The sequence below is a fragment of the Aspergillus welwitschiae genome (genome assembly GCF_003344945.1).
Source record: "Aspergillus welwitschiae strain CBS 139.54b unplaced genomic scaffold BDQ94scaffold_10, whole genome shotgun sequence".
Taxonomy (NCBI): Eukaryota; Fungi; Ascomycota; class Eurotiomycetes; order Eurotiales; family Aspergillaceae; genus Aspergillus; species Aspergillus welwitschiae.
In genome coordinates, this window is record NW_020798704.1 from 278528 (window position 1) to 300400 (window position 21873).

The 21873-nt window shown below is 49.5% G+C and overlaps 12 protein-coding genes across 12 annotated transcripts; 5 read left to right on the top strand and 7 right to left on the bottom strand.

The window, feature by feature from the left end:
* Positions 1 to 167: 167 nt before the first annotated feature.
* On the bottom strand, positions 168 to 1416 carry BDQ94DRAFT_140183 (aromatic alcohol reductase). The gene is made up of 3 exons (XM_026765573.1): positions 1299 to 1416; positions 828 to 1247; positions 168 to 771 (listed from the first exon to the last, which is right to left on the bottom strand). The coding sequence occupies exons 1-3, from the start codon at positions 1329 to 1331 to the stop codon at positions 319 to 321; spliced, it is 906 nt and encodes a 301-aa protein (XP_026628097.1). The 5' UTR covers positions 1332 to 1416; the 3' UTR covers positions 168 to 318.
* Positions 1417 to 1576: 160 nt separating this feature from the next.
* On the top strand, positions 1577 to 4085 carry BDQ94DRAFT_177215 (transcription factor domain-containing protein; the record flags this gene model as incomplete). The annotated part of the gene is made up of 4 exons (XM_026772850.1): positions 1577 to 1794; positions 1865 to 2410; positions 2455 to 2545; positions 2595 to 4085. 4 exons carry the CDS (start codon positions 1577 to 1579, stop codon positions 3642 to 3644), a joined length of 1905 nt encoding a protein of 634 aa, XP_026628098.1. The 3' UTR covers positions 3645 to 4085.
* BDQ94DRAFT_140184 (uncharacterized protein) lies at positions 3711 to 4353 on the top strand. The gene is made up of 2 exons (XM_026765574.1): positions 3711 to 4043; positions 4183 to 4353. Exon 1 carries the CDS (start codon positions 3726 to 3728, stop codon positions 3990 to 3992), a length of 267 nt encoding a protein of 88 aa, XP_026628099.1. The 5' UTR covers positions 3711 to 3725; the 3' UTR covers positions 3993 to 4043; positions 4183 to 4353.
* Positions 4354 to 4605: 252 nt separating this feature from the next.
* On the top strand, positions 4606 to 5841 carry BDQ94DRAFT_140188 (uncharacterized protein). Its single transcript, XM_026765575.1, has 2 exons — positions 4606 to 5127; positions 5178 to 5841. Exons 1-2 carry the CDS (start codon positions 4870 to 4872, stop codon positions 5520 to 5522), a joined length of 603 nt encoding a protein of 200 aa, XP_026628100.1. The 5' UTR covers positions 4606 to 4869; the 3' UTR covers positions 5523 to 5841.
* A 37-nt stretch (positions 5842 to 5878) lies between these two features.
* On the bottom strand, positions 5879 to 6412 carry BDQ94DRAFT_140189 (uncharacterized protein). Its single transcript, XM_026765576.1, has one exon. The coding sequence runs from the start codon at positions 6391 to 6393 to the stop codon at positions 6235 to 6237; it is 159 nt and encodes a 52-aa protein (XP_026628101.1). The 5' UTR covers positions 6394 to 6412; the 3' UTR covers positions 5879 to 6234.
* Positions 6413 to 7272: 860 nt separating this feature from the next.
* BDQ94DRAFT_9427 (FAD-dependent oxidoreductase) lies at positions 7273 to 9223 on the bottom strand. The gene is made up of 2 exons (XM_026776895.1): positions 7916 to 9223; positions 7273 to 7865 (listed from the first exon to the last, which is right to left on the bottom strand). The coding sequence occupies exons 1-2, from the start codon at positions 8990 to 8992 to the stop codon at positions 7515 to 7517; spliced, it is 1428 nt and encodes a 475-aa protein (XP_026628102.1). The 5' UTR covers positions 8993 to 9223; the 3' UTR covers positions 7273 to 7514.
* BDQ94DRAFT_177217 (uncharacterized protein) lies at positions 9018 to 10584 on the bottom strand (the record flags this gene model as incomplete). Its single annotated transcript, XM_026772851.1, has 5 exons — positions 10127 to 10584; positions 9872 to 10079; positions 9555 to 9767; positions 9266 to 9440; positions 9018 to 9214 (listed from the first exon to the last, which is right to left on the bottom strand). Exons 1-5 carry the CDS (start codon positions 10171 to 10173, stop codon positions 9018 to 9020), a joined length of 840 nt encoding a protein of 279 aa, XP_026628103.1. The 5' UTR covers positions 10174 to 10584.
* Positions 10585 to 12478: 1894 nt separating this feature from the next.
* On the bottom strand, positions 12479 to 14623 carry BDQ94DRAFT_9448 (MFS transporter). Its single transcript, XM_026776898.1, has 5 exons — positions 14478 to 14623; positions 14161 to 14406; positions 13310 to 14104; positions 13073 to 13246; positions 12479 to 13023 (listed from the first exon to the last, which is right to left on the bottom strand). The coding sequence occupies exons 1-5, from the start codon at positions 14572 to 14574 to the stop codon at positions 12938 to 12940; spliced, it is 1398 nt and encodes a 465-aa protein (XP_026628104.1). The 5' UTR covers positions 14575 to 14623; the 3' UTR covers positions 12479 to 12937.
* A 490-nt stretch (positions 14624 to 15113) lies between these two features.
* On the bottom strand, positions 15114 to 16396 carry BDQ94DRAFT_158455 (uncharacterized protein; the record flags this gene model as incomplete). Its single annotated transcript, XM_026768953.1, has 4 exons — positions 15114 to 15458; positions 15504 to 15670; positions 15723 to 16200; positions 16259 to 16396. The coding sequence occupies 4 exons, from the start codon at positions 16394 to 16396 to the stop codon at positions 15114 to 15116; spliced, it is 1128 nt and encodes a 375-aa protein (XP_026628105.1).
* A 257-nt stretch (positions 16397 to 16653) lies between these two features.
* On the top strand, positions 16654 to 18908 carry BDQ94DRAFT_177221 (Hsp70 family protein; the record flags this gene model as incomplete). The annotated part of the gene is made up of 11 exons (XM_026772852.1): positions 16654 to 16706; positions 16759 to 16829; positions 16885 to 17336; positions 17387 to 17431; positions 17493 to 17559; positions 17606 to 17846; positions 17904 to 18003; positions 18051 to 18148; positions 18271 to 18461; positions 18521 to 18649; positions 18706 to 18908. The coding sequence occupies 11 exons, from the start codon at positions 16654 to 16656 to the stop codon at positions 18906 to 18908; spliced, it is 1650 nt and encodes a 549-aa protein (XP_026628106.1).
* Positions 18909 to 19454: 546 nt separating this feature from the next.
* Positions 19455 to 20668, top strand: BDQ94DRAFT_177222 (SGNH/GDSL hydrolase family protein; the record flags this gene model as incomplete). The annotated part of the gene is made up of 3 exons (XM_026772853.1): positions 19455 to 19649; positions 19741 to 20376; positions 20432 to 20668. 3 exons carry the CDS (start codon positions 19455 to 19457, stop codon positions 20666 to 20668), a joined length of 1068 nt encoding a protein of 355 aa, XP_026628107.1.
* Positions 20669 to 20879: 211 nt separating this feature from the next.
* Positions 20880 to 21659, bottom strand: BDQ94DRAFT_168761 (2-keto-4-pentenoate hydratase; the record flags this gene model as incomplete). The annotated part of the gene is made up of 1 exon (XM_026771144.1): positions 20880 to 21659. The coding sequence occupies one exon, from the start codon at positions 21657 to 21659 to the stop codon at positions 20880 to 20882; it is 780 nt and encodes a 259-aa protein (XP_026628108.1).
* Positions 21660 to 21873: the final 214 nt, after the last annotated feature.

A 21873-nucleotide genomic window follows, 5' to 3' on the forward strand; every position in this document is an offset into this window, starting at 1 on the left:
ATGACCGAGCCTGATTCTACCCAACTTTGAAAGACGGTAACCTGCAGCGTGTCAATCATGCTCGGACACTTGACCTGTTTACATGTATCACAGAATAATTGTTGGAAGATCTCCAACTGTTGTTCATTCAAGGTGCTTATGCTTGAATTAAACCACGTTCCAGATTAGTTAGAGCTATCGTAGATATCAAACTTGTACTTTGTACTATTTCGTCCCGGTATACTATGATCCATTGGAGGATCCAAAAACTACTACCCCTTAAATGTACTATATACCAAATTCTATTCCACACCGCAGGCAAGTCGTCACATGGGTGACCTAGACCCCAGCAACTCGCTCAATTGTTTCCCTTATACTCTCCATCACCAGTCCCAACAATCCATTGGCAAGTTTCTGATCCTTGACATAATTCGTCTTCAAGCCAGTGATATTCCCAAAAGCTGTTGCTCGAACCAGCGCAAACGCACCACTGAAATCACCCGCCCCCAGCTTCTCACGCCCTTCAGCAACCTGCTCCTCGGTCGTAGTCTCTGTCACTGTCCACTGTGAGCCTGTAACATCTTCAAGCGTTTTCAAGACTTCGTTCTGGGTAGTCTCAACAGACGCAATATATAGAAAGCGATTCTTCGTCTCTTCCGGCCGCAAGACGACCGATACAACCGCCTTGCCGAGCTGTTTCTCATTCGTCAAGGTAAACGATGTGGCACCGCCGTCCCAGATCACTGCAGACTTGGTCTTGATGTCAAAGCCAAGGAACCCAGATTCGAGACCCTAACAGCACAATCAGCCATGACATCCCAGGTGTGTACTAAGAAAAGGCAACTCACCCAGTCAAACAACCCGGACGTAGCAATCCCAGTCCAAGTCAACCCCGCTTCCTCCTTCTCTTTCAGATAGTCGATGATATCTCTCTTTTGCTGGAAAAGAGGGAGAAGCTGAATGACGGCATCGTCTTCACTGCTGGTCGAGAACTCGGACGGAATGAATCGCTTCACACCTGCCTCGATAGCAGCGTCGATGAACTTCTTTTGCTCAGTAAAGGCCGTCCCACCAACTGCGGAGATGAGCACATGTTGACCGCGAAGAAGTGACTCAAGGCTGGAGGATGAAAAGTTGGTCTTATGGACAGTAACGCCTGCTGGAAATTCAATGGTGTTCGATGATTCCTCGCGGGACAGGACGGTAACGGTGATGCTTGCATCCGAGCTCAATGCTTTGAGGATGATTTGACCGATCAATCCGGTCGCCTGCGTTGGTTAATTGGTTGTTCGAAAGGAAAGTAGACAGGAGCAACATACCCCGATGATAGTGACTTTAGTTGGGATGGCCATTTCGGTGAGTAAATGTGGAAGATGTGGTATGTATCGATCGTTTACTCAAAGCTCTTGTGAATCTTGCTGCTAGAATCAAGGGAGGTTGGCCTCTATTTATACTTGCCTTTGAGGCACTGAATCTACTTGATGATCAGTGTATACACACCTATACACTATCCTGAACCCTAACTTGAGACTAGCCCCTACGGCTCAATGCTTAGTGCTTACATCTCATCAACCACCTTGTAAGCGGATGATTCATCATGATTAGAAATACGGACCGCGCTCCGCTGTCCGCCCTACCCAATCAGTTCTTGTTCTTCATTCTTGCACCCTTCTCACTCACTTCTGTCCTGCTCAATACGGCCTACGTTGCGGTATTTCTGTTAATCTTGATTGTGCAGTCAATAAACCAGAATGCTACGCCGGACAATCGCATCCGGGAGATCCTGCCTCGAATGCAGTCGCCGAAAGATCAAATGTGATAGGTCACTGCCTTGTTCCTATTGTGTAAAAGTCAAAGCGGCATGTGTTTATCCGCCGATGAGAAGGCGCTCTCGAAGCCCGGATTCAGCGAATGCCGAGGTCACGAATCGGCTTGATAGAATCGAGGAAGCGCTACGAGTGCTAGGCGAGGATTTGGGTCAGATCCGAGATTTACTACAGATTGTTAAGCCTTCGGCCACAATTAGAACCCCGAGTAATGGCGAAGTTCTCCCATCGAGGGAGGCCGATGAACAGTTGGATCATAGAAAACGCGTTGATATTGGCCATTCATTGGAAAGCGAAAGAGAGCGACCGCGTCGTGCAGTTAACACTTCTGATGATGCAAAATGGCCAGCCGAACAGCAGCATCCATCACCTGTCATGGTATCCATACTGTGGCGTTGGTACTTGGATACCGTCGATCCCGTACTGAAGGTATCCCATACGCCTAGTGTTCAGAAAGACGTTATGCGAGTTATCAAAGAAGACACCTTTGGGGACGTGGCAAAACAATGTTTGCTCTTCGCGATCTTCTACGCTTCAATAATCAGTATGCCTTCTACTACCTGCCTGGACAAGCTCGGTGAAGACAAGCCAACGCTATTGGAACGGTTAGAAAGCCTTCCCTCAAACTCAACTCTGGCTAACAATACAGATACCGCAACAATGTCGAGCGCGCATTGGCACGAGTGGACCTTTCGGACTCTTCAGATATAACCCTTTTACAAGCCCTTACCTTATATCTTGTAAGCAAACTAGTCCCTCTACTTCAACTCCATCTAACACCCTTTCTAGACCTGCACGCGATTGGACAGCCACGGCCCCTCAATCAAAGCCTACCTCCCTACAGCCATCAACATGGCATACCGGCTAAACCTCCACCGTGATGGCACGCTGCAGAACAGTTCAGTATTGGAGACAGAAATACGTCGTCACCTCTGGTGGCAGCTCGTCACCCTTGACCTCCGAACCGCGGAAGACCACAACACAACCCCCTATATCCTCGAACCATCCTTCACCACACAGCTTCCCTCCATCGTCGTTGACGCAGACCTCCCATCCCCAAGCACATCCATTGCCACTACATCCAGCACGTTTTTCCAACTGCTTCATTTCGAACTCAGCTCCTTCACTCGACGTATCATATTCTCGGAAACCTTCAACCAAGCAAACGATTACCCAACTTTGTCCCCGATACAGAAGCACCAAGCCATCAACGCCTTCCGCCAATCCCTTGAAAGCCGATATTTCTCTCACTGTAGTTCCATCAACGCCCTAGAATTCATAACAGCGGCAACTGTTCAACTCTTCCTTGTGAAAATGAAATTGTCCGTGTGTAAACCCGGACACAATTTTCGGCCTATCTGTGTAGAGGTTCTTCAGCGAGCATTAGCTCTGAGGGAGCATGAGCTGGGACAAAAGTGGCTTTGGTTGGTTCAAAGAGACATCGAGTGGGGGATGTTGGAGTTGTTGCTAAACGATCTGTGTGCAGAAGGGATGAATGAGGGAAGAGACGAGGCGTGGAGGGTTGTGGAGCAGGCATATGGGTATTGGAAGGGAGATGAATCTACACGGGAGCCTATTAAGTGGAACATTATTGAGGATCTAAGGACTCGAGCGTTGTATGTTCAGGATAACGAGGGCGAGGTCTCTATGAATGATGTGCCGAATGGATCTGAGCCGGTACCGTACACGGACTACCAAGTGCCGGTGGAGGAGCTTGCTGAAGGTACTGGAACTGTGGAACTGCCAGGTGATGGGACTGTGTGCGAGTGGAGTATGGAGGCGTTTGAGCAGTATTTTCGGGCGCTGGGTGCCGGGGACGATATGTCGAATGTGCTTTAAGCTGTTAGCTTGTACAGACGAGTGCATTTCTAGATGGAGCTAGATATGATTTGGGCGTGTAATGGTGGCCTCTATAGTGAAATGAAATACATGATTTCATTCGGCGCAACATGCACTGCTTTACCCTGGACTTATAAAATTGCGGTGGTTCCTATCTTAGCGAGGGGGAGAGGGACTGCCCTTTCGGTATGCATTGATTGGGTTGTGAATGTTTGGCTCCGGTTGTTCATGCCTGAAGCGCTGAATAAGACTGCTTGGAAGATAATATTTTGCTTTTGGGGGTGTTTGCATTGCAACTTCTATTGTTATTGTTTTGTTTCATCCAGAGACTGCGTAGCGGTCGCTTGAGGAGCTTGATCTGTTGTTCACGCCGAACCGGTGTAAGCTGGTTTGTTAGGACTGGGAGGCTTGTCAGAAAGGGTCATTGCTGCATCGTGATTTGGAGGGCGTGAAGGCGGCACGGCAGCTGGAGATGGCACTGGCCTTGGGAGGGATTGAGAAGGCAGTGTGAGTTGGGCAGATTTATTTTCGCACTTACCATACTTAGTGTACTACTAGTAGTCTTAAGGGGACCGTGCCCAAACAAGCATACGGAAGTCATGACTCGTGCGCATATGGCAAAAAGGAGTACAATGATCGATGCTGTTAAGACTGCAGAAGGATCAGGACGAACCGTATGTTCAGTAAACATTGCGCTTATACACAGCCCCTGCCGTCTGAAATAGTCACTGGATGTAAGCTTCCTCGGCGTCCCACTAGACGGACACGGACCTATAAATAAACCTAGGCTGCTGCACGATGATGCATTCTTCTGACAATGTCCTATCAACATCCCAGTAGTATTATCCCGGCTGGTCCCGCCCAGCCCAATCATTCTTCATGTAAGCAGCAACCCGTATCGCTGGTTTGGTGATTCGATGGAAAGTAGTCACAGGTGAGAAAAATTCAACGACGCGTATAGCCTCATGCTTGTCAGATTTCCCATCCTATCAGGATGTGCCCAACACGGAGAAATGCGGATGCAGGTCTCAGTTAAAATAGCTAAGCTCAGATGATCATTGTACGCCTGATTCATGATTGCAGAATGTTAATGAGGCTGAATTGGCATTCAGCTTCGATCATTGAATAAATATAAATATGCCATCGACCATTTCGTCCAACATCAGAACCACAACCCATCACATCAACCCAAATCTAACCAAGCTCCACCCTCAACACCACAACAATGACCTTCCTCACCACCCTCATCCCCCTCCTCGCCCTCCTTACCCCCGCCCTCACCACCACCACCAACTGCAGCACCGGCTCCTTCACCGTGATGTCCGTCCGCTCCGGCACTTTCATCCAAAACCTCCCTCTAACCGCCGCCGGCACCAACTTCTACCTAGGGGGCACGACCTCCACCGCTTGTCCAGAGGACGTAGCGGAGTACGATGCTTGCCCGCCCGGAAACCAAACCGTAATCGGCTACAGCAACTACCTGGTATGCCTATTCCCCTCTCACACTATAACACTAAATACTAACCCCTACAGAGCTCCGAGTACATCCAAGAAATCTACGTCGACCCCACCGGCGCGCTGAAGTTTGTTGAAGCCCACACAACATACATGGATCCCGGTGCATCGACAAGCACGTTCTGCTACACGCCGGGTACGAGCTTCGGACAGTGGACGTATACGGGCCTCGGGGCCACGGGGTTCATGGCTTGCCCGCTGGATGAGGATGAAGAGGTGAATGGGGGTGGATATCAGGTTTTTGCTGCCATGACGAATGCGACGGTGCCGTCGGGGAATGTGAGTGATTGCTTGGAGTTTGAAGCTCTGGCTTACCCGTGGGTGTCGGATGGGAGTTCGGCTGCGGCGTGGCAGTATGATTGATCTATTGGTGGATAGTTCGTAGGTGACGGAGAGAGTGGAAGAGGGCTAGTATATGTTGTTGTTTTTATTTTTTCTGAATATGTGATGGTACTATTATGGTTATGGTTAATTAATAAATGGATGTCTGCATAGCTGGTGATGCTGTTAACGCTCATACAAAAGTCAGTAGTAGTACACTACTTACACAACTCTATAAAATAGATAAGCAGAGCACAGGTCACACGAAATCAACCCACTAATGAGCTGAATCAACCCACTCTAACTACCGATAAACTCCCCAATAGTATATTATACCTATAGTATACCCACCAGCAACCTCCCACCTCCGACAATTCCGGGAAAATCTTTCCATCGCCCGTCGTCTAAATACTTATCACCCCATACACCCGGACTACTTACCACAACACCCCCACTCCAGCCCGTCAAGTCTACTAGATACTGCATCGCGTCTCGACTACTCCAGACTAAAGAACAGAAAATCTAACCGGCATTTGCTACCATCGCATCGAGTGACGTAGAACCCCACTACCCCCTTCGCCCAGGACACGCGACACGCGACACAGACACAACCACAACCCTACGGACCGACATGGGGAAGAGGAAGCGACCTTCTTTCTTTTCTTTCTTTCCCCGGAAACCCTTCAATCCCGGAAATACCTATTACCACTGACAATCCTTTTCCAGTTTATTAACACGCAATATATACCTACACCTACAACGACTGTACAGATTCCGCTCCCATCCCATACCAACAAACAAGCAACCACAAGTACGTACTTACTCCGTAGATCCAGATCCGCCACGATCCGACCCCAACACCTAACCAAAATGCCGCCCAGATCCGATACGTATCCATCCGATCCATCCCCATCTACCAGAAAATGGGGGCGAGATCGAAATCGGAATCGAACCATCATCCCATCCATAAGAACTACCCTAGACCAGCATCCAATTAACACAGCCAAATAATACCCGGGGTACTTACGGAGTCCACCCACCCTATTGGCCAACTACAAGTAGCATATCCCGGCTTCCGATCCCGGAAAATTCCATCAACACTAAGCAACTACTTACTCATCCGCTATGCATCAGGCCAACTAGTTAACTCATCTAGGCAATTTAGTGCAGAAACTATCGACTAAACTAAAAGGAATCCAAGGGCCATGCGACTTGGACATGGGATGGACATGCAGGGATCAGACCATAGCCAAGAAATCATTGATCATAACCCTGCAGTATTAGGGTAAGATTTATAAAAAAAAAATTTTTTTCCACTACTGCTTATCTTTTCTTACTTGTGTGGTTCTGGGTTTTCCAGGCACATGGCATGACATTTGAATTGTTCCATGGAATGGAACTGAACCGTGGATGGAAGAAGGGGAAGGGAAGGAAAAGGGAAGGGAAGGGGTAAATAGTCTAAGCCAGCCGCTTTTCTGGATGTTAGTGGGGTGGGGTGGGCTGGTTACTATTAACCGGGTGGAAGTGGATAATTGTTGTGTTTGGTTCATAACGGTTCAGCTGGGCTGGGCTGGACTAGTTGTTTGTTCTGGGGGATAGAGGAGAATATTTGGGGAATCTTCGGGGACTTTCCATTCGTATTATTTCTTAACGAGGCAGTCAGAACAGGTTTGTTCAAATCATAAAGTCTCTATAGTATCTGAGTTGGACAGGGATGACGAGTAGAGATATTAACTGACATTAACTAATTCATTTATTGAAATTGATTAATCCGGAAGACTTCCCTTCTCGGCATAGACTCCCCCGTCGTACCTCGGATCAAAACTCGGTACGCCGCGCAACCGAAATAAGGATGATGAATTTCAACGACAATATGTCTGATGTATATGATGCCGAACCAAGAACCATAATGCCAAGAATCAGACAGCCGCGGCTTTATGCCTGCTGTGTAGTAAAACTGTATAGATGATATCATAGCTCGTGAGAACCCAATTACCCAAGCCCGCCAACCGGAACACCACCCATGCAAACCCTCTATAGGAACTCCTTTTCAGATGAATACAGCGACGAGGTTGAATCTCCCAGTCCGGGGAGTTGCACCTTGGTCGCATCGAAACCCCACGCCTGTTCGCGAGCTTCCTTGCCGTTGCGGACTTGCATGGGCATGGTCCACTCCTTGAGGCGGCCCTCCAAAAAGCCTAGGTCACGGTTCTTCTCCCACATCCGCCGCGATACCTGGAAGGCAGCGTTTACCGTTCCCCGCCGCAGATCCTCGTAAGCCTTGAACGCAACAGGGAGAGGATCGTAGCGGTGCTTCGCTAGGATGCGCGAGAAGAGAATGGCGTCGTCTAGCGCGTACGCGGCAGATTCATCACGCGGCGGCATCTATTACTGTCAGTAATCGAATCGAAAGCATCAGAAGGATAAACACTTACTGCATGTGCCGCGTCACCGAGGAGGATGACCCGGTTGCGAAACCAGCGGGCACCAGGGCGAACCTGCCACACAGGATAGAGCATCCAGTCGTCGGCCTTGTTGACCATGTCGCGGATGGCCGGGAGGCCCGACCGGCCGAAGCGGTCGCGCATCTCTTGGCAGAGCGCATCTTTAATAGCCGCGGTGCGCCGCCAATCCTGACCCGGCTCAATCTTGTAATGCGACAGGAGCTCCTCCCGGAACTGCACGATAGCAGCGACAAAGATTTGAGTATGATCTCGATCACAATAACTGGCGAGCAAAGAGCCATGACGGGAAATGTTCATCGAGGTGGAGCGGAAATGAACGGGGGCCTTGATGTCTTTGCTATCGATCATGGTCTGGACGAATGAGATGCCCGTGTACTCGGACGGGTGCTCGGGAGAGACCCAGTGGGTGCGGACGTTGGAGTGGACCCCATCGCAGCCGAGAACCAGGTCTCCGGTGGCTGTTGTGCCATCCTGGAAGTACAGGACAGCCTTGTCTTTTGTCTCCTTGCCGCGGACCAGCTTCTTGCCAAACACCACATTGACATTCTTAGTGCGCTCGACTACCTTCAACATGGCCAGGGACAAGATGATACGCATCACACGGCGGCCCTTGTACCCACCAAATCCGTTTCCCTTGTCATCTGTAAAGTTTATGGCGCCGAGGGAGCGTCCCGAGCGACTGGAGAACAGCTCGATAGCATCTACATCGGTGCCAGATTCCGGTCCCAGCTTGTCCAGCTCGTCAAGGACACCCAAGCGATCAAGATGGCGCTGAGCAACGGGAGTGAGGTTGATGGCACCGCCGGATGTGGACAGGATATCGTGTCGCTCATAGACGGTGATCCGGAGATCGGGGACAAAGGGCGTCAATTCCTTTGAGAGGGCCAGGGCAACGGCAATGCCTGCAATGCCGGCACCCACGACCAAAATATCGCGGGGGACCGATTCGGTTTCGAGAGGGGGAGCTCGGTCCACAAAATTCCAGAAGCTGACCCAATCCTTCCCGGCGGAAGGTGGCGGAGTCGCCTCATATCCAAGGTCCATCATGGTTGCAGCTTTTGAGGGGGGTGTTTCAACCGGTATGACAGCGAGGAAGGCTTCTATTCATGAGATATGATCGAAGGTCGTGGAGGGGTGCTGCCATAAAGAGAGTGCGTGTCGTGTGCGTAGCTACCCAAACCAGAGGGAATTCGCTTAGAATAAAAATAAAATAAGAAAAATATAAGAACACTCTAATGAAAAAAATCCTTCGGAGGCGAATCTTGACTACTAAAATCCAAGAGGGGGCAAGATTAGGGGAATGGGGGTTTGTATATATACACCAATCACCCCGGTGCACCGGCCAGGCTCCGTAGTTTGTAGAGGCCAGCAGGAGGACATGTTCGGCCGGATATGGAGACTGTTCGGAGGTAAGTATGCCATGGTGGTATGGAGACTCGCCGCGGCGAAAAAAGTTGGCAGGAACCAAGACCCAAAAAAAGTTTTTTCTTTCCCTCTAGAGAGAAAAAGAATTAGAAGAAAATTTAAAAATAAAAATAAAAATAAAAAATAAATAAATAAATAAATAAAAAATCACGAAAAGAGATTTGCTGCAAGTCTCTCCACTTACAGGACTAAACCTCGTCTGGCGACTGTTGAGGCAGAGACCGAGCATCAACGGCGCCAGGCCAGCGTCTGCTGCTCCACCCGACCTCCGAGACCACGGCCGATTCGGGATGTTATAGGCTAGTGGAACGAAGCTGTCACTGACTGAACGGTATCCTGGCCCGCGGTGGGCACGCTGGATCATCTCATCACAACCGTTGCGGTCCGGCTCGGCACTCTTAGAGGCAAGTTAGTCCATTAGATCCATTAGGGAGTGGTGAACACTATATTGAGGGGACGGATAGATCAAAGGGACTGGATGAGAAGGAAGGAAGAGCTTACCGAGGTTGAGACAGGAAGGTGTGGGTCAGTCCGTGTGGTAGCTAAGACTGAGACTGAGATGAGCCAGGATGGAGGAGTGATCTCCTCGGCCGGAAGGGGTTCATGTTCATGTTCGTGTCGCGAGAGATCCCGGCGCAAAGACCGGGAATGGTAGGAAGCTGTGCATGGAGATGCAGAAACGAAGATGTGGATGAGCTGAGATCTTCTGCTGAAAATTTTCTACTTGCTTGGGGTGTGTTTGTGCGTGGCCAAGACACTAAGGCATGAAGAGGGCAGGGGGGTTCACCTGCTTCTGCATACATCCTGGCATCTTCAGTCAATATTTTCAGGCTAACTAACTACAGGCGAAGTTGACGATAATGTAGAGATCACCATCGGAAGAGTGTTGTCATTCAATTTACTACACCCGCATAACTGAGTTCGGTTGATTGAAAGCCGGTTCAATCACATGTTACGATCGCCAATCAAGTATATTAACTCAGACTATGAGGATCAATCTCTGTCAGCGCCATCTGCGCTTATCCAGATATCCCAATTCTCATCTCAGTTCCACTATAGGAGTTGTGCGCCTAACAGTCCGCTTTTCGGCTTGCAAACGATCCAAAAGCCAGGCACTAATAATTCAGGAACCGCACACAGCTGGTCCAAGTGCCCTTCGGTCGCGATCCCGACCCTCCGAAATGATCAGGACAGTCTAGACTCCGCTTGCAGCTGCCCTTGGTTGTCCCCTCTTCCCACGACTTGGAATCTTCGATAGGGGATAATACGGAGAACTATGGGAGTCCTTGCTCCGACCGCCGGGGTTCCATCGACGGTACTTCTCCATCCAACCAAATTCAGTGCAGTCTTCGCGCTATTGTCCCCACTTCGTTCGGGCTTGTCCGTGAGCTGCGTGACGTAGCCTCAATGGTCTCGGATTGACTACTTGGTAAGGAAACAGACTGAGAAGGGGATGGCAATTCTGCTCAGCTAAACGAAGGCAGCCCGTTGCCTCGTATAGTAGTCGCCAGTCAGTGGGGGTAACAGTAACCACATATTCATTCCCTGCCCTCATGGATGTCAAAGTTCATGCACCTGTCATGCACAGAGAGCAGAAATCATGCGTGACTCAAAACCGGTTTCGCTTGACCTGTCAGATCTGAATTTTCTAGCGCCAACCTACGTTTCCACCAGTCAGGGTCGACCAGCATTGCCCTCCGAGAACGGTGTGTGTTCCTGACGATCCATATCTATTTTCTCCCTAGTCACCACTTTTCTTTTTTTCGATACCACGAACTGCCGTTGTTTCTGAATTTCAGCTATCCCATCACTAGTACAGACCGAGAAGCAACTCCGTCCATGACGACTCCTCAGCCTTATGCGAAGAACCGCATCCTCGAATCATGGCTCGCAGCGGGGTATGTCAACTCTTTTCTGCTGCAGCCGTTCCGGAGGAATTGCCGGAACAGCCACGCGAGGCCCCTCTTGACCCCCTCCCCCTTCCGCTTTCCGGCGTCCCCATCTCCCCTGGAAATAGAAACATAACTCGACATGGAACAGAGACATTATACGAGAATACGTCGACTACGACACAATCAATCACCTACCACGGAATACAGGTCCGTCAATCACAGCTACCAAATAGATACCAGGCAACTATGATAACGCACCGCATCAAGCATCCGAATGCTTAAAAGCGAGAAAGAAGACTCCATGATCGTACCCGGAAATCGCATCCGCACCGGTAGAGAGACACCTCACACCCGATATCCGACACTGACGATCTGCAACTGCAAAACCCCTGCCACTCTTGGCGGGCGGGGAAACGTCGTTGTCACACGTACGTATATATCCGTCTCGTGATGGGGTTTAGTGCCTTTTACTGGGTAGGAAAGCTGCCCCCCCAAAGCTATCCGGTGGAATAGCGACAACAGAGGCATCTCCACCCCGGTAACTGTCATCAAACTCTATCGCCAGATCGGCAGGCCTAGTTCATCCTGAGGACGTGGCTTGAGACACCCATGTATGATGCTATTATTGTTATTATTCAATATGACCTGGGTGTACTCATCATCATCATAGTTCAATGGGGATCTCGATCTATAGTAAATGCCGCATGGCTGAGGGTATTCTATATGCGTGGTTATTACTATTGTTCGTGTGTGTGGTCATCGCTGGTTAGTCTGCTTCATACTACTACTGCGTAGGTAGATAGGCCTAGATACATATCTTCGAGTTACTACAAGTATGAAGTCTATCACCATGACAGCAAGGTCTCCGTACAAACAACAAACTGCAGTGCAACTCGCTCTTCGAAGACTAGCATGACACGTAACATTCCTTATGTTGCAACCATTACGCCTGTCACCGAATGCTAAACAGGGTCGAGTCAACCCAAACATAACGTACCCCAATCTACATACTTGGTCACAAATTGAATCCAACCCCGCACATAATAACCCAATAGACCAACCTAGACCCCGTCCTCTACTTCCGGCAGTTGACGTATCCCCATCACGTCAAATATATTAAAGGTGAGGTGTATGCTCCCGCAACACTTGGAGATAAGGCGAGCTACTAACTGAATTTTGAGTCCGAGTGTTCGGTCCCTTACTTGACTTGACCTATGACTGAGTCACGACTAATCACGTTGGACCTGTACTATCTATCTTGCACAGATAAGGGTTTCATCTATACCGGTGGGAGGGGTCTATGCATAGTATCTAAGGTATATAGAGAACTTTGAGTGGAGGATAGGTCTCCGCGCACGGATGACCGGTCTCGTATCCGGCGTGCTAATGTGTACGGTCTAGACAACTTCAATCAAGAATTAGACAACGCTAGATAGTAGATACAACGTCGATGCACGGATGCACAGCTTGGCGTCTAATATGATATGTCCCTGAGTCCGAATCTCTCATGTGCTAACACTGAAACGCTAAATGCAGGATGCATGAACTTTTCGTATATGCAAGGAGTAAAACTTTTGGATGTATCGTCAGTGTGTATGTCAATCGGGGAGTTTCTCTCTCGCCCGGGTATATACGAGTATGCACGACGGTCGCGTCGGAGAATAAGTCTAGTGGTCTAGGTGGATTCCGCCACTCGGTCGAAATGGACTTTGGAGTCTAGGTTGAAGAAGGTGTTGACGCCGGAGAGAAGACAAACAATCGCTATTTTCATTAGCGTTGCCACAAAAATGGGATTGGTAGGGGAACAAACCGATAACGCAGCTCATCTCGTAGTATCCGACTTGTTCGGCGATGTAGCCGGAGATGATGGGCCCAATGAATGCCCCGAGCGTCCATCCCATACTGGCTACTGAGAGGGCACGAGAGTAGCCTCCGTTGGGGCCAAAGATGCCGGGGTGTTTGGCTTCGACTTCGTCGATTGTGACTGTTTTTGCGTTAGATTTCGACTATGGGGTTTGATTCCTTGAACTGTTATAGGAGTACATACCTGTAGCTTCGATTGTTCCGGCCCCGTTCAGCAGACAGGACACGGATCCTACCAATGTAACACCGACAGCGTAGATGACTTTGCCTCGGTCACCCTCATTGGCCCACGGGAATCGCTCGTCACCGGGCATGCCGATCACCCACATCACAGGCGCAAGAAGCAAAAAGCCGACCGTGGTAGGCCACCGGGTCCCGACCCGGTCTTTCAACCAGCCACAGATGGGACTCAGAAGGATCCCGGGGCCTTGCAAAGCGAAGAACATCATACCAGCAGGGAAGCTACCCCAGCTGAACACATCCCGGACATGAAGAGGAAGTGTGGTGTCGAAGCTGGAGACTAGAACAGCAAAGGAGAGATAGCTGATCACGCCGCAGAGGAAGCGGCGATACCGCAAGATGTATACATAAAACTTCCAGCCTGCCAGGTCGGCCTCGAGGGCGGGGTTACTGCTCAGGAGAGGAGCACGTTCAGGATCCGATGCGACACTCGCATTGCTAGAATACTCCGCGTCGCCTTGGATGTCTGGCTTTTCCAGCATGAGCAGACGAAGGATAATGTCGAGGATAAGTATGAGGAAGGCACTAGACCACGCTACCCAGTACCCGCCCAGTTCGAACAGAATACCCGCGACCATCGGGCCTCCTGAGGTGCCTGCTGCTACGACCAGAGAAATAACACCGTATGTCTTGCCCAGATGTTCGGGTTGTACATTGTCCGCGATTGTGGCGTATCCGACCACCCAGATGAAGGAGCTAGCAATTGCCTGAATAAGACGCCCCGCAAAGAGAGTAAATGCTGTGCACGACAGTCAGTAAGCCAACATTCCAAAGATTGGCGGCATGGAGGCCTACTTGATGTCGCCAATGCTAGAACTATGGAGCCGAACAAAGCAGCTAGTAGCGATCCGACCAGCAAGATTCGCTTGGAGGACATCCGATCGGCATAGTGGCCAATGAATGGGCTTGTAACGAGAGCAGCGATGGCGGTTTCCGACAGCAAGGAGAAACTCACGCGCTGGGTGAGGGATACGTCTAATCCGAGGCGGTTTTCGAGAACGTAGGGGAGGATGGGGACAAGGAAGGCGTAGAGAAAGGTGTCTAGATAAGGTGACAGATATTGTGAGCGGAATCCGATACGGTAGGACAAGAGCGATCAATCGGGGTGTTACCAGTGAACAGGGCCATGGCCATGGCGCTGACAATGAAAAGGGGCGAGGACCGCCATTGCTGGCCCCATGCGCCTCCCTTGGAATTGGAGAAGTTCATGGTGCCGTCGTACAACCGCAGGCCAGTTGGGAATGAGGCAGAGAAGAAGACATTGCGATGGAGCGCTGCTGATAAGGATTGAGAGAGGGGAGTCAGCCTTTAGCTGACACCCCAATCGGAGTCCGCGGCTGGCAATTCCGAAACCGAAGCCGGGGTTACTTATTAATCATTCAGCACGGAGTACGGAGTAACTTAAAGAGATGACGATGATATACACCGCTTCCCATGATCTTCGAGCTCTGCATGGAGTAGGTTTCTTAACATAAATATCAGCAAGTCATTATTGGTGGGGTTCTATCCTAGGGTCTGTGTTGACTGCAGGGAGAAGCACCTTGCAGGAGAAATTGATGATGTTTTGCTGGTGGGGCAAGTCCTGGCCAGGCAGCAAGGCAGTAAGGCATCAACAATCCACTAAGGAGTATCTACTAATTGTGCCTAGAATTGATGGATAGGGTCTCTAGGGTTCGGTACCTATCTAACGATGATCATCAATGATTGAGCATAGCCTAATTTTAGCCATTAGGGAATGAAGCCTGCATTCACTCAGGATCTCCTCCAAGTTCAGCGTCCAGGGCCAAGTCCCTGGAGGAAACATCATCATCAACCCTCTCCACACTGTCCGATAGTTCATCTAACGCATCCTGTAAATCTGGCACTAGAGTTTCTGGCACCTCTATATCAGTTGAGCTCTCATGTCCTGCGTCTTTCTCAGCCAGGACTGTCTCTGGAATTACAACCAGGGCCCCGCTCGTCAATTCTTTGTACACGCCAGGCCACAGCGTGCATTGGACGCGACCTGCAAGCTCCTGGAAAGGTATAGCTTGCCGCATATGGTTTCGGTTGAAGATGGTTCCGGGGGAACTGTGAAAGAAATGATAACGGCCCTGTTAACGATCTAATTTTCGCTTGAACTGCATACACTCACGAACAAGGGGACACAAGCGCATGCCCGCAATGGGCGGTTCAACAGAGAAGTATTGCGTAAAATTCATCTCGACTTGAGCGACCACAGTGTTGATATCGCTTGGCTCATCTGAAAGTCTCTCTACGGCTATGCTTGTTGCCGTGCGCCAGCGATGCTCAACATGCTCGGGGCCTGGAGGGTCAGATCAGCTTCACTTTAACCCACGATGGATTGGAGGTCTCACAGTTCTCCCGCAATGTCGCTGCAATAGACGCGAATCTTCCCGATTCTTCATTGGGTATCCCTAGTAGGTATGAACTGAATATGCGCTCAAACAGAGTTTGACTGACTGTAGAGGCGATAAACGCTCGAATCTCATGGGGGCCTTTAGGAATAAACGTTGATCCATTGTGCTCAAGATCTTGAGCCAATTTGTCCAGATTATCTGGGTTCCGAAAGTGAACATTGATCCAGTTTCTAAGTCGCTGAAGGAGACGGCCCATATTCTGTGCGATATCGTCATCACAGATAATGTTTGGCTGAAAATTCAGTGCCTGTATCTGCTGTGTGAGTGATCGAATATCTGATTTCTTCCTAGCCAGCTCTAAGCCCATTAACTCCTCAGACCGCTTCAGGCGTTGTAGTCGACGCCGAAGATCCTCTTCTACACGAAGAGGTGCTAGTGCAGCCTTTTCCAGCCCTCGGTATAGTTCGGGGTTGTTCTGCAAATTTGAATAGTTAGATATTATTACCAAAACCTCAACTGACAGATCGACTCACCCGAAGGAAATTTTCGACAGGTGACAAATTTGAAGGTGGAATATCACTGTTCGCAGCAGCTCCTTGGGGCCTATCCATGTTGCGAAGGGTATCCAATATGGGGAAGTACTGGTAGACAATGTCGATAAACTGCTCCATAGTGGTAGCTATCGTTGTGCAAGAAACATGAATCCAGCTTCGAGGTCTTTGTCAAGGTTGACTTCATCATTCCTGGCTAGTCGTCATTATGACTGAGGAGACGGAATTGATGGATGGGAATGACAGAATATAGTATTACGCTTTGGCTCCTTAAATCCGCCCTGCCACCCCTCCTTCCCCCTTCCCCCTCAAACATTTCTACCCTTTTCTTTTCGCTGTCTGGTCTTCGTACGATAAGCTAACAGTCTGTTTCAAAGATGGCGAATCCTCGTATTGTCATTGGGCTTGACTTCGGCACCACCTATAGTGGGTAAGACATAATGATTAAACTGGCCATTGAATGAGAAACTGATATATGTCAGTGTCGCCTGGGCTTTGAGCGATTGTCCAGATAAACCCGAAGTGATAATGTCGTGGCCTGGAGAGGGGAACCGTCTGTGGCATCTTTTGGTACGTTCAGAAAACAGTCTGCTGACGAGTGGCAACAGGCACAACACCCAAAGTCCCTAGCACCATGATCATTAAATGCGGTGCGCGCGTTCATTGGGGTTACCAGACCAACTACCTTGTTGGAGACAATATCCGGGGTATGAAGCTCCTACTGGATGAGCCTCAGAACCCAGGATACGTCGCATCCTTGATAGATGCGGGACTGCTCAAAAGGTCACGCATACCTGCAGTTACTCTGACTGGCATGTATCTGACAGGTCTGGTTGACCACACCAAGAAAATTCTTCAGAGGCGCTTTGGCCGAGCAGCCGAACAGATGGAGATGCAGTATGTCCTGACGGTACCAGCCATCTGGTCTGATAAGGCAAAAGACGCGACCTTGAAAGCCGCTTCGAGGGCCAAAATTCCCCAGAAAGACATTACTTTGGTATCTGAGCCAGAAGCGGCAGCTTTGTACTGCCTTAATGCAATTCAGCCAAACTCCATCGAGGTATGTTGCCGTCCGGTATAACAAGAGCGTCTTTTTGATTTCGAATGCAGAACAACGATGTTGTCGTAGTATGCGATGCCGGTGGCGGTACTGTGGTAAGTAGCCCTGGCTGCATATAGATGACTATCTTGCAATCTTTATGGCTGAACACGATAGGACCTCATCTCGTATCGCGTGACGACGGTGTCTCCATTGTGCTTGGAAGAGGTAGCTGAAGGCACTGGTATGTTTCAGCCGAGGGGCTATCCACATTTGGCTCACAAACACAGGCGATATCTGTGGATCGGTCATGCTTGATGCCGGATTCAAGAACTTCCTCAAGGTCCTCGTCAATGACAAGCATTTAAGTGTCAAGTCCTGCGAAGTGGCCTTGAGATACTGGCAAGACCATATAAAACCCAACTTTGCGAGCGATCCGGACTTTGAAGAGGAGACACATTTTGTCCCTCTCCCTGGGTTGAAGGACAAGCCTAAGATAGGTCTACAAGATGGTTTTCTTCAGCTGGATGGGTGAGTAAATTAGCGGTGCACTTATGCCAGCCTGGGAGCTAAATTTAATGATAATAGAGCTCAGATTAGAAGGATCTTCGATCCAGTCGTTGACCGAGTTAAGGTGCAGATCATCCACCAGGTTAATGCTGCCAGAGCCGAGAAGAAACCAGTAAAGGTGAGTGCAACAATGATACTCTGAGCGTCGCTGACCATTACCGGCAGGCTATTCTTCTGGTGGGAGGATTTGGTTCATCCGAGTACCTCTATCGCTGTATTCAGGAAACATTCAGTGACATTATTGTGATGCAGCCACCCAACTCGTAAGTACTCAGACAACACCGGTTATAGTACTCAGGCTAACAAGGACTAGTTGGTCTGCTGTGATGCTGTGAGTCCCCTATGGCTCAAAAAGGATTTGCACAATCTGCTTACCTTGACCTAGTGGAGCGGTTCAATATGGCTTGAAGGGCAACCAGGTCAAGAAGCGCATTGCCAGATGCCACTATGGAGTTTGCCATATAACACATGATCCCGATACCATGGCTAAATATCCAGATGCCAAGAGATATTGGGATAACTTGGCTGAGAGTTGGTATATCACCGACCTGATGACGTGGTATATCCACAAGGCAAGTACTCTACCGACTCTATGCAGCGAGCCTTGCCACTGTTGCTCATTATCTGGTAGGGAGACGTTATTCAACAAGGAGAACCTGTTCGGATGATTTTTAATACGAACTTCGCTGTTGACGGAACGGCCGGTATTATCAGCAAACTAAAGATTTGCCTTCGCGGCGAAGCTCCCAAACGTTGCGACAGTGGTAAGCAACTAACCTACTTATGTACCACAGACGTGTATCTGCTAACTGATATTCAGGTGTTTACGAGTTGTGTACCTTTGCAGGCGATCTAAGAAATATACCAACTCATCTCTTCAAGAAACACACAAACAGCAAAGGCAAGGTGTACTACAACGTTGAACATGTTTTAATCATGACCCCGCAGTCCGCCTCAATCAAATTCGAGCTGGAGTTCAATGGCCAATCGGTCGGGGAGGTCCAGGCCAATTATTTTGAGTAAAGGTTGTACACTGCCACTACAACTGCGGTGGGTTCAGGAGAATGGTCGTCCTTGCTTACTAGCGTCGCTATGAGAAACTTTAATTCTGAAGTCCCTAAACAGGTCCAGTAATGGTGTAGTAATACTCTAGAAGGCATTACCAGCATTGACATCCATATAACAGCTCGTAGGTCTCCGACAGCCTGTATCTAGGGACATTCCCTCAAAGACCACACCACCACAACAAAGATCATCATGGGCATCCAACAAGCAAATAAATCCAAGAAACCCCTTGCGACACCCTCAGCTCTGCCCAACCACGCAACTACCCCATGCCGCAGCAAACAACCCGGATAAACACCTGCATGAGCAACCCCGACGCAGATCTTCCGCGAATAGCGGCGTGTTGCGGTGAGCGGAGTTTACCCGCACCTCCGCATCCGGATAAAACCAGGGCACATCAATGCGATCGATCGTCGCCCCGAATCCGTGCTCAATGCTTGAAATAAAGAGGGGTGCTTACCCCGGGGTATTTGCACTCCACATACCCCATACCGACGGTGCACAATGGGCCTGCTACACTGTATCGGCGTCATCCTCGTAGGGCTGGAAGCGGTGCTCGCTCAGTCCAACCAGAAATGGGACCTCAAGGATTTCAAAACCTTGGTTACCTTCGGTGATAGCTATACGGACGATACGCGAATTAGCTACTTCATTAATCATAATGGGTCTGCACCGCCAGTGGGATGGGTCGAGCCTATTGTACGTTCCCCGGACATCATGCACTCCATCCCCTCCCTATCATGCACAGAAACGCCCACATATAGTTTACACAACTAACAGATACCAATAGACCAACGATTCCGCCTCTGGAGGCTACATCTGGGGCCACTTCGTGCATCAATACGCTCATTTATCCCACCGCTACAACTACGCCGTCAGTGGCGCCTCCTGCTCGAACAAAATAACTCCCCGAACGACCTCCTTCGGCCTGTACCCTTCCGTCCTGGAATACCAAGTCCCGGCGTTCACAGCCGACAATGCCTACCACGTTCCCAGCACAGGGGACAAATTCCTCCAAAACGACCCTGACAGCACCATCTACTCCATCTGGATCGGAACCAACGATCTCGGCAACTACGCGTTTTTAACCGACTCGCAGGTCGCCAATAAGACTATTCCGGACTACATTGATTGCGTATTCAATGCACTCGATGGGGTGTATAAAGCTGGCAAGGGGAAGTACTTCGTTATTATGAACATGGTACCGTTGCAGTTAGCGCCCTTGTACGCGACGCCGGAGAATGGAGGCATTGGGGCGAACAACTACTGGCCTGATAAAACGGGAAATTTTACCGAGATAAGTTATCGCATGTGGGAGCAGGTGAGTACGGTTAATCAGGTTTACGAGTATCGGACGCCGTTTGAGTGGGTGGTTGGGAAGAGGTATCCTGGGGCGAAGGTCGCGGTTATGGATATGTATTCGTTGGTGAGTTACGGCCCTTCCCGGTATGTTGGGGTGTGGTGGTTGCTAATATGGGCAGATCTCGGATATCTATTACCATCCGAAGCAGTATCTCAATGGGTCGGCGCCGGCGAATGTCACGGGTTATATCCACCATTGTAATGTCGCCGGGTCTGAGTGTGAGACGCTGTCGAGTCCGGATTCGTTCCTGTGGTATGACCAGTTGCATCCGTCACAAAGGACGGATGAGATTATTGCTGAGGAGTTCATTAAGGTCGTGAGTGGGGAGAGTGAGTATGCGACGTATTGGTCGTAAGGTTGTTACTAGGTAGTATATATGATTCGATGATGATGCAGTCTAATGAATAGCAGATACTAAGGATATATTGGGGCACTCCAATTCTCAGGGGATTCTATTTTGCAGATCTGTTACGGCTGAGAATCATGCTTTATTCTCATTAAGTGGGAGAAGTCGTCATTCTATAAGCAACTAAAATGCGGCATGTCTATTATGCGTAGTTCCTGATTTACACAACATCGAACTCAATAGTCCCCCACCCCTCAAACGTACAAGTCCACTGACCAAGCTCCATAGGAATAGCCTCCAGACAACTTCCCGGCATAATAACCTGCCCTGCCAGAAATTCAATATCGTATTCCGCCAACCGGTTCACCAGCCACGCCACAGCCGATATCGGGTTCCCAAGGACATTCTTCGTATTCCCAGTCATCAACTCCTTGCCATTATGTTTCAAGACACCACGGGTATCATTAAGCGTAAGCTCAGTGAGCTTGCGCGGCGTTCCACCGAGTATAATAGCTCCAGTTGACCCATTATCCGCAAGCGTATCGGGCAGATCAATAGCCCAGTTCTTCACGCGAGAATCGATGATTTCAATAGCGGGAATAGCATAGTCAATGGCATTGATGACATCCGCTACGGTGATATTGGGACCTTTCAGGGGGCCTTTCAGAACGAAGGCAGGCTCCAGTTCGACGAATGGCTTGATGAACTTATTCAGGTGGATAGGAGTGCCTTCGTAGATGAAGGACTTTGCATGCAGGAATCCATAGTCAGGGTGGTCCAGACCAAAAGCGGCTTGCATCACTTTCGCGATGTTGCCGAGCTTATATCCGACTAGACGGTCGCCGTTGGCGACGTTGTGTTTGGAGTTGATTTCTTGGATTCTGAAGCCATCGTCTGGGGTGAGGCTGGGCCATGTCTTGGTTGGAGGATCAATTGGCTTTGCTTCAGCTAGGGCTGTGCGAAGGGCAGATGCAACATCATTTAGGTCGAGGGAAGACATGTTGAGGGGTATTCTGGAGATAGAGGGATGATGAGGATTGTATTATGGATAAAGTCTCAGCTTGGCAGGGCATCGAGGCCATTTAAACTCATTTGTGATTCACACATCATTTTCCAGCCGACATACCTTGAAAATTCTCGGGAGAGAGGAGTGTGATCTTCCCTTACGCCGTGTCTCTTGCTACTATGATCATACTCACATCCGCTTCCGAGGC

What these genes read in the sequence shown, in the direction of transcription:
- BDQ94DRAFT_140184 (XM_026765574.1), top strand. Translation starts at nt 3,726, where the DNA reads ATGAAATACATGATTTCATTCGGCGCAACATGCACTGCTTTACCCTGG.
- BDQ94DRAFT_140189 (XM_026765576.1), bottom strand. Translation starts at nt 6,393, where the DNA reads ATGGGGATGGATCGGATGGATACGTATCGGATCTGGGCGGCATTTTGG.
- BDQ94DRAFT_9448 (XM_026776898.1), bottom strand. Translation starts at nt 14,574, where the DNA reads ATGAACTTCTCCAATTCCAAGGGAGGCGCATGGGGCCAGCAATGGCGG. An exon ending in CGGAACAATCGAAGCTACAG is followed by an intron (nt 13,247 to 13,309) that starts GTATGTACTCCT and finishes ACGCAAAAACAG; the next exon opens with TCACAATCGACGAAGTCGAA. An exon ending in CGAGATGAGCTGCGTTATCG is followed by an intron (nt 13,024 to 13,072) that starts GTTTGTTCCCCT and finishes TAATGAAAATAG; the next exon opens with CGATTGTTTGTCTTCTCTCC.
- BDQ94DRAFT_140183 (XM_026765573.1), bottom strand. Translation starts at nt 1,331, where the DNA reads ATGGCCATCCCAACTAAAGTCACTATCATCGGG. An exon ending in CTAAAGTCACTATCATCGGG is followed by an intron (nt 1,248 to 1,298) that starts GTATGTTGCTCC and finishes TAACCAACGCAG; the next exon opens with GCGACCGGATTGATCGGTCA. An exon ending in CGTCCGGGTTGTTTGACTGG is followed by an intron (nt 772 to 827) that starts GTGAGTTGCCTT and finishes TTGTGCTGTTAG; the next exon opens with GGTCTCGAATCTGGGTTCCT.
- BDQ94DRAFT_140188 (XM_026765575.1), top strand. Translation starts at nt 4,870, where the DNA reads ATGACCTTCCTCACCACCCTCATCCCCCTCCTCGCCCTCCTTACCCCC. An exon ending in TCGGCTACAGCAACTACCTG is followed by an intron (nt 5,128 to 5,177) that starts GTATGCCTATTC and finishes TAACCCCTACAG; the next exon opens with AGCTCCGAGTACATCCAAGA.
- BDQ94DRAFT_9427 (XM_026776895.1), bottom strand. Translation starts at nt 8,992, where the DNA reads ATGATGGACCTTGGATATGAGGCGACTCCGCCACCTTCCGCCGGGAAG. An exon ending in TCGGTGACGCGGCACATGCA is followed by an intron (nt 7,866 to 7,915) that starts GTAAGTGTTTAT and finishes TGACAGTAATAG; the next exon opens with ATGCCGCCGCGTGATGAATC.